The sequence below is a fragment of the Gilbertella persicaria genome, assembly GCF_025201335.1.
Source record: "Gilbertella persicaria strain CBS 190.32 chromosome Unknown B0P05scaffold_33, whole genome shotgun sequence".
Classification (NCBI taxonomy): Eukaryota; Fungi; Mucoromycota; class Mucoromycetes; order Mucorales; family Choanephoraceae; genus Gilbertella; species Gilbertella persicaria.
In genome coordinates, this window is record NW_026251994.1 from 150258 (window position 1) to 158741 (window position 8484).

Here is an 8484-nt window from a genome sequence, read left to right on the forward strand (position 1 = left end):
CTTAATAATAATGACTCAAACCGAGTATTAAGAATCCGCAAAAATATGAATGCATTCAGGGTGAAAATCAAAGTCATGATATAGCACTGCGATACTCCTTGCTACCATGACCCTTTATAAACAACACAGAGATCTTAGCCTATGATCGTTCTTTTGTTTATATACACATGAATCGTTTATTCATAACTAGTATTGTCATTTACACATAATATATATAGAGTGAGACAGAAAGGACATAATTTTCGTTGTATACATAGATCATAAAAATATATAAAATAAGAGAAAGGATCAACCTTTCAACTAAGAATCATATCGCCATAAATCATAAGTTTCCTTTTTAGACAATGCTAGCTGTTGTTAGCATGTGACTCAAAGTGTCTTGTTCTTTAGAAAGCGATCGATCCGAGCAAGGTGTAGCAGGTGGAGAAGGAGGCAGTTCGACAACAGCAAATTGCTTCATCATCTTTTCTTGCTTTTGTTGATAGCGCTTGTTCAAGGCCATCATTTTTTGTTGGATACACATACGTTCGTATTGGTCAACCTCTGCTGTACGTGTAAAATATTTACAATTACAAATCTTCTCTCTGAGCTGAGCAAGAGTAATGCGACGCATAGGGTCAATGCAGAAAATACGCCTTAAAATACGGTTGAGTTCGCGCGAGATAGGAAGGATGGAAAGAAGAAATTCATTGGGATCTGAGAGATATGCACGAAATGTTTCATCCCGAAGAGAAGCTTGAGTCCATGGGTTTCTACCTGTGGTCAAGTTGACAAGGATGACACCAAGTGCCCATACATCATTAGGCGCAGTGGCATAACCAATGCGGTGTGCGTTATTTTGAAGCAAGTCACCTTGACATTCTAATAAAATGTTAGTTCAATGGTTATGCAATTTATAAGAATCGTACCTGGTGAATAATAAAATGTGGAGCCACAGCCAAACTCTTTAGACACACTGTCAGTGGTTGCTAGTCCAAAGTCAGCCAATTTGACCGTTTGTCCTCCCTCAAAGACTAAAATGTTTTCAGGTTTCAAGTCGCGATGATATACATTCTTTTCGTGACAATGTATGACAGCATCAATAAGTTGAAGAAATACTTTTCTGATCAGAGGATGGTTGCCTGCATACAAATCTCTTTCAGTGATGGCAGAGAATAAATCACCTTCGGGTCCATATTCTAGCACAAGCTGTGTTGTGCTGTTTGATTGACGTATCACTTTCTTTAAAGAAATAATGTTGGGATGATTCGACAATCGTTGGTGGAGTTCAATTTCGTTCTTCTCTAGCTTGGTGTGAATTGACTTGATGGCATAAAGTTCATTTTCTTGTTCATTTCTGGCTAAATAGACTTGACCATAAGCACCTTTACCGAGAATATCAATAATTTGTAAATTGTTCATTTTTATCACGAAAAAAAGAAAAATAGAGAGAGAGAGAGAGAAGGGGATAGCCAGGAAGATAGGTAAGAAATAAGTACGTATTTATATAGATTTTTTTCCAAAGTAAATGTAAACATGACAATCCTATATATACATATAAAAAATAGGGGCTAATGAAATGCAAACTCCATAGTGGGCGTTTACAATCATAATAAAAGCGTCGCTGATAACCTCACCACAGCTATTATTATAGCCTTGACTGTTTAATTTGTATAAATTTGTTGGCTGCAGATCAATAATTGACATTCATGCTTTCGCAGGCGTATCTGGCGTGTGTCAATTGATTATCATGAGGGGGGAGGGAAGGGAAAAGAGGGGAGGGGAGCGGAGGAGTGAGTAAGAAGGCAATAAGGAGAAAACAAGGAGGTGGAGGTGGGGTAGCAAATATATTATCACCAATCAGAATGTGTTCTCATAATTGTGATGATCGATTCTCATTCAGCCTATCAGCTTTATTTGTATAATATGGCTATATATATTTCGCAGCATTCTATTTCTAAAGAATCGTGCATGCAAAAGGTAAAACCCTTTTATGCACTGCAGTGAGACAGCATACATATTTGACTGGGTTCAAAATAGCTATTTATGAAAATTAATAACATTTAAAATAATTATAGTCATTCATGTCAGTCTTTATTTGCCATAAAATACAGCCGCTACCTTGAGATTCGGGTATTTTACCGATCGAAACCTAAAGAGTTTGGGAGGTATATAGTCATAGTTGTATGGCACCAGTATTAGGATGACCCAGTCTACTGTAATACAGCATACTGTGTTTTACAACGTTAATTTAAAAAAATAAAAGGTTTTAGATGCACTCGGGATTTGCAGAAATTCAGTTGTAGAATCATTGCGATGTTTCTTTATGTATTCAAGGACGTTATACGTAGCATGCCTCTATAAAAAGCCATTGCACATTTCTATTGTATTATAAAATGTATGAAAATGAAATGTACTCGATTGCTCAGCTTATTGTGTTCTGTAACACTTTGTACTATATTATGCAAATTGGTTCAACCTTGAAGGGTACAGTCATATATGCAGAAAATGGAATTGTCCTACTTGTAATTATGTATATAAAGCAAATGAAATTTGTGTCTTTTTTTCTCTCAAGCCATCAAACAACAGTTCCCTTCTTTAATATTTTAAAATGGTCGTCTTAAAATCAGCCTTCCTTGCCTCTCTTGTCGCCTTCACTTGTGGTGCTAGTGCTTGGACTGTCAAAGAAGCTCTTTCTGGTGAAAACTTCTTCAATGGCTTTGATTACTTCACTGGTGCCGACCCTACTCATGGCTTCGTCCAATATGTTGACAAAGCCACTGCTAAGGCCAAGAATTTGATTTATACTCAAAACGGTCAAGTCATCATCAAGGCTGACAATAGCACTGTCACTCCTAATGGCCGTCCTTCCATTCGTTTGACATCTCACTACACTTTTACTACTGGTCTGGTTGTTCTTGATCTTGAACACATGCCTACTGGTTGTGGTACCTGGCCTGCCTTCTGGACATTGGGTACTGGTACCTGGCCCAACAATGGTGAAATTGATGTAAGTCTATTTTAGAATGATTTTGACAATGTTTGTTGACTTTGGTTATAGATCATTGAAGGTGTCCATAACCAAGCTCATAACCAAGTTACTTTGCACACCAGTGCCGGTTGTACCATGGAAGGCGTCTCTCGTTCTCAAACTGGTAAAGTTTTAACACCCAACTGTGACGTCAATGCTGGTGGACAAGCTGCCAATGCTGGTTGTGGTGTTGAAGCTCCTAACACTAATACCTATGGTGCTGGCTTGAATAATATCCGCGGTGGTGTTTATGCTACTCTTTGGACTAACCAAGGTATTCGAACTTGGTTCTTCCCTCGTGGCTCTATTCCTTCCGATATCACCAAAGAAGCTCCTAACCCTGATGCTTGGGGTAAACCTATTGCCAACTTTCCCTTCGGTAGCAACTGTCCTTCTAGCAAGTTTAAGAACCACAATGTTATCTTTGACTTGACTTTCTGTGGTGACTGGGCTGGTTCTGTTTACGGCAACTCTGGTTGTCCTTCTACTTGTGTCGACTATGTTCAAAACAACCCAAGCGCCTTCTCTCAAGCTTACTGGAAAATTAACTCCTTGAAGATTTTCCAACAATAAATTTTTATTTTATTTTATTTTATTTTATTTTATTTTTTTTTTTACAAAATGGTGAAACCACTCCAGCATGAATTTTCCTAACTTTTTTAAAAAGAAAAAGATAATTTTTCATTTGTTTTTATTTCTTTCTTTCTTATGTATATTCATACAGTAATTTAAAATGACTTCGCCTATAAAAGGTATAATTCTTTATGATTTCAGACGCAAATTAAAGTTTTTCTTCTTCGGTGGCGAGTAGACTATCCACTCAAAAGTAAATTATTTTGTCTCACCCTACCCTATTTATTTTACAACTTTACTTATTGTTTTATTTTTTTCTGTATTTGAATATATTAGATGGAGCAATAGAAAGATCAAAACGAAGCCGAGAAGAGGATGAAGAAGCAAAAACGACTACTCTTAAATTTCGTATGTATTTGATATGCATGAACGTATCAGACCAGTTTTGTTTAGACTAGTGACTGCGATTGACATAGAGCAATTAACGTGTGATTCCTTTCCCCACTCACCACCGCAAACACCCTCAGGCTCTTTGTCCAATGAGCAGCATGATGAGACAGAAATGTCAACTCATGTTGATCTATCTGAACAAGCAGACGCTACCTGTGTCGAGAGAAATCCGAAGCGCCGCTCGACAGAGGTCCAACTGAGTTTGAATGATTTCACTCTAATCCGGACTTTAGGTACGGGCTCATTTGGCCGTGTTCATCTGGCACAACTCAAGTCAAATCAAGGATACTATGCTATCAAAGCATTGAAAAAGACAGATGTTGTACGATTGAAACAAGTGGAACATACAAGAAATGAAAGAGCCATTTTGTCCAATATAAAGTATCAATTCGCTGTCAATCTATGGAACACCTTTCAAGATGACTCCTATTTATTTATGGTGATGGACTATGTGCCTGGTGGAGAATTGTTTTCTTTTTTGCGTAAATCAACTGTAAGCAATGTCACGTTTTGATGTGACTTTATATATATTTATATACCAATTAGAAACTTGAGGAAGATGTAGCCAAGTTCTACGCAGCCGAAGTTCTCTTGGTTATTGCTTATCTCCACTCAAAAGACATCATTTACCGAGATTTGAAGCCCGAGAATATTTTACTGGACACTCAAGGTCACATCAAGCTTACTGACTTTGGATTCGCAAAGGTCGTACCAGACATCACTTGGACCTTGTGTGGTACCCCAGATTATTTAGGTACGTACGAAGCTCAAGCTAGTCGCCATGATCTCATGTTGTATGTTGAATATATAGCTCCAGAAGTGATTCAATCCAAAGGATATGGCAAGACTGTGGACTATTGGGCACTAGGCATCTTGATATACGAGATGCTATCTGGGTAAATATATCTAATAGATAAAAAATATGCTAAAAATCATTCAACATCTTTCAATTTCTTCCCAGTGTTGCACCATTTTATGATGATAATCAATTTAAGCTGTATGAAAAGATTGTCGCTTGCAACCCGATTTATCCAGAATATTTCAGTGACGAAGTTAAAGATCTGCTCAGACACCTATTGACGCCTGATTTAACCAGTCGCTATGGAAATCTCAAGAATGGAAGTCAGGATGTAATTCAACATCCATGGTTTCGGAATATCGACTTTGAAAAAATGTCACGTTGCGAAATTAAAGCACCTTATATTCCAGATGTAAAAGGGGCAGGTGATGCAAGTAATTTCGATAGCTATGATGAACATGGTTGGCATTATGGACAGCCTGAACCCGATCCATATCGCAAGTACTTTACTGAGTTTTAACATTTCGGATATTGTATCTATAAAATAGTGCTATACGCAGTTGTAAATATGCATAAAAAAAACATATGATATATGTATTGGTTGCTCTTTACTTCTTTTTCAAAACGAAAATAAAAAAAGAGTAGCTTGTCAAAGGGTTCTTAAACGTTGACATCATTTCAATTTTTCTGGGTTACATATATAGAAATCATTGTGGGTTAAGTTGAGTCTGAATAAAAATTTTATTTTTTTAGTTAAGCTTCTTTTCCAAAAAAGGATTAGCATTCGCTCTGATTTCCATAAATTATTTTGGTTTAGATCATTTCTACAATTTAAAAAGAAACTGTACAACTGAAAAAAAGGCGAAAAAAACAAAAATATTCGTTTTGACATATGGCCCAGAAGTTACCAGATTTTACAGAAAAAAAATAAAAGAAAAAGAAAAAAGACAGAAAAAAAATGAAAGAGAGAGAGAGAATAAAGACAAAAAATGAAAATTAAAGCCATGTTATAAACAACAGCAGCTTTTTCTTTACCAACCAATTTCATCGGCGGTGTTTCATTCAAAACAGAAAACAAATTATATATAAGGGTCTCTGATTTTTACTTTTTATTTCTTTTTTATTTTCTAATTGAACTAAATTGTATATATTTCCTCATAATATCTAATATAAAAATATGGATTCCCGAGATTTAAATTTACCATTTTATATGGTATACTGTGGTGTAATCGCCGGTATAGGTGCTTTCTCAAACGGTTGGACAATTGGTTCTACCAATGTTCCCGGTGATATCACACACAATTGTCCTACTGGTGATGCTCACGTTAAGAATCCTGCTTTCCCTGACTGTCTGCCAATGTCTACTGGGTAATGTATTTGAAAATGCATTTGATCTATATTAACTCGATCTGTAGTTTATGGGGTTTCGCAGTTTCCTCTTTTTGTATCGGTGGTTTATTTGGTAGTCTTGTTGGTGGTCATATCCAAACAAGATTGGGTCGTAAAATGACAATTGTCGTAAACAATGCTGGTTTCATTTTAGGTGGTATCTTGATTGGTTGTTCTGTTCACACTGCCATGTTTATCATCGGTCGTATTCTGTGTGGTCTGTCTTGTGGTCTTGGTTCACTTGTTATTCCCACGTATCTTGGTGAAATTTCCACACGTAAAGGCAGAGGTCTTCTTGGTTTCTTTAATCAGTAAGTAGAAATTTTTTTTTTTTGCAAAGCAGTTTTATTAACCTAATCACAGATTCTTTGTCGTAACTGGTATCTTGTTATCTTCTATTATTGGTTTGCCCACTGCCAATGTTCCTTTATGGCGTTTGAACTACGCTATTGTTGCTATTCCTGCCATCTTTCAAGTCTTTATGATGTTCACCTGTGTTGAATCACCTCGTTATTTGATTTCTGTTGGTCGTGTAGAAGATGCATTGATTAGTCTTCAAAAACTGCGTGGTTCTGCTGATGTTTCTGAAGAATTCTTTGATATTGTTGCTGGTCAAGTTGGTAGGAAGAAGGCTGTCCGTCTCTTGAAGGAAAACTCTCATGACAAGCATCTTGTCAAGCTCGAACATGAAGAAGACGAAGGTTTTGATAATACTGATCACCTTGAAAACCACAACTCTAATGCTGCTGCCATGACTAACGGTGAAGGCAAAACAACCCTTGAAGCTGGCGATGATGATGATGAAAGACGTCCTCCTATGAATGTCATTGAAATCTTTACTGACCCTGTTATTCGCAAGATTACTCTGATTGTTCTTTTCCACCACTGTATTCAACAACTTTCTGGTATGAATGCTGTCATGTACTACTCTACATCTATTTTCCAACAAGCTGTCAGCCCTCAAGAAGCTCAATACATGGCTATCTACACAACACTTGTCAACTTTGGTATGTCTATTATTGCCATGTTCTTCATTGATCGTGCTGGTCGTCGCGTCTTGCTGATTGCTGCTGAAACTGGTACTTTTATCTTCTCAGTCTTGCTTGTCATTGGTTACCGTTACACTATCCCTAACCTTTTGGTTGCTTCTGTCTTCTTGTATGTTGCCAGTTTCGCTATCGGTATCGGTCCTATCCCTTGGATGATTACTTCTGAATTGACTCCCATCTACGCTTCCTCCAGTGTCGGTGCTGTTGCTACTGCTATGAACTGGGCTATGAACTTCCTGATTGGACAAATTTTCCCTGTCATTTTCGCAGCTATTCAAGGTTGGTCTTTCTTGATTTTCGCCATCATTTGTGCTATTTCTGCTGTTACTTCTTTCCTCTTCTTGCCTGAGACTAAGGGTAGACCCATTGAAGAAATTGTCGCTAGTTTTACAAAGAAATAAGCATAATTTATCTGTATTTTCAAGTTTCTTTTATTTTGTACATATTTAATATCAATAAAAACTTACAAGAGTTGAATACATCATGTAAAACAAAAACAAATTACTTTGTACAACTTAGAATTTGCCTTACTATAAAGAAATAACAAGTAAAGCCTACAAAAACAATAGTAACACTAAACATAACAAGTCATTGTCTAAAAGAAAAACGAAACAGAATGTTTCACTCTTTCGGGAAAAAGAATGAATTCATGCTAAACATTTTATCCCTACATGTCTTAGATCGTATATTACTCTGAAACAAACATGTATGATGATGGCAGTTATTTACGTAGATAGTGGAAGTATTAGTTTGTATCAAGATATGTGCCTGTATTTTTTTTTTTTACCCTCAAACTAAGTTCATATCTTTATTTGAAATAAGCTCAACCGGCGTATGTTACTATATACACTCAATAATTTTTTTTTAAGTAATCGAGCATCATAGCGCAGTATTCTAGTTTATCAGATTTAAGAAGTTGCTTTCGTTTCTTTGATTGGTGTTTGTTAGAGTAATTAGTTTGTGCTTTAGTCTCACACACAAACATTCTAATTTTCTCTAAAAAAGACATAGAAGGATTGATTAAAGATACCAATCTCAGATCGAAATTCTACATGTACACTAGGTATTATATTATACCAAAGTCCTTTATCATTGCTATGCTTTTTATATAAAGAAGCCACCAAACAAAGAACCACTGAATGATATTATACCACTTCTAGTTACTAATAACTGTTACTTGGCTGGAACGACTAAAATGTTCAAATTTTATAATT

General features: G+C 36.3%; 4 protein-coding genes across 4 annotated transcripts; 3 read left to right on the top strand and 1 right to left on the bottom strand.

Moving 5' to 3' along the window:
* Positions 1–376: 376 nt before the first annotated feature.
* On the bottom strand, positions 377–1401 carry B0P05DRAFT_449003 (kinase-like domain-containing protein; the record flags this gene model as incomplete). Its single annotated transcript, XM_051573863.1, has 2 exons — positions 377–861; positions 909–1401. Coding segments are annotated over 2 exons (978 nt in total), but the record flags the coding sequence as incomplete, so codon positions are not given.
* A 692-nt stretch (positions 1402–2093) lies between these two features.
* On the top strand, positions 2094–3605 carry B0P05DRAFT_550942 (concanavalin A-like lectin/glucanase domain-containing protein). The gene is made up of 2 exons (XM_051579299.1): positions 2094–2989; positions 3041–3605. The coding sequence occupies exons 1-2, from the start codon at positions 2591–2593 to the stop codon at positions 3581–3583; spliced, it is 942 nt and encodes a 313-aa protein (XP_051432676.1). The 5' UTR covers positions 2094–2590; the 3' UTR covers positions 3584–3605.
* Positions 3606–3638: 33 nt separating this feature from the next.
* On the top strand, positions 3639–5539 carry B0P05DRAFT_550945 (camp-dependent protein kinase 8). Its single transcript, XM_051579300.1, has 7 exons — positions 3639–3762; positions 3822–3836; positions 3920–3991; positions 4060–4526; positions 4580–4787; positions 4845–4929; positions 4995–5539. Exons 1-7 carry the CDS (start codon positions 3744–3746, stop codon positions 5350–5352), a joined length of 1224 nt encoding a protein of 407 aa, XP_051432677.1. The 5' UTR covers positions 3639–3743; the 3' UTR covers positions 5353–5539.
* A 410-nt stretch (positions 5540–5949) lies between these two features.
* B0P05DRAFT_514025 (major facilitator superfamily domain-containing protein) lies at positions 5950–7671 on the top strand (the record flags this gene model as incomplete). Its single annotated transcript, XM_051575668.1, has 4 exons — positions 5950–6200; positions 6248–6532; positions 6585–6922; positions 7007–7671. The coding sequence occupies exons 1-4, from the start codon at positions 6010–6012 to the stop codon at positions 7669–7671; spliced, it is 1479 nt and encodes a 492-aa protein (XP_051432678.1). The 5' UTR covers positions 5950–6009.
* Between the last annotated feature and the right edge of the window lie 813 nt (positions 7672–8484).

Bases quoted from the DNA above. Each gene is read 5' to 3' on its own strand.
- B0P05DRAFT_550942 (XM_051579299.1), top strand. From the start codon at position 2,591: ATGGTCGTCTTAAAATCAGCCTTCCTTGCCTCTCTTGTCGCCTTCACT. The intron at 2,990-3,040 runs GTAAGTCTATTT...CTTTGGTTATAG, and splicing joins CCAACAATGGTGAAATTGAT to ATCATTGAAGGTGTCCATAA.
- B0P05DRAFT_550945 (XM_051579300.1), top strand. The intron at 3,992-4,059 runs GTATGTATTTGA...CGATTGACATAG, and splicing joins AACGACTACTCTTAAATTTC to AGCAATTAACGTGTGATTCC. The intron at 4,527-4,579 runs GTAAGCAATGTC...TATACCAATTAG, and splicing joins CTTTTTTGCGTAAATCAACT to AAACTTGAGGAAGATGTAGC.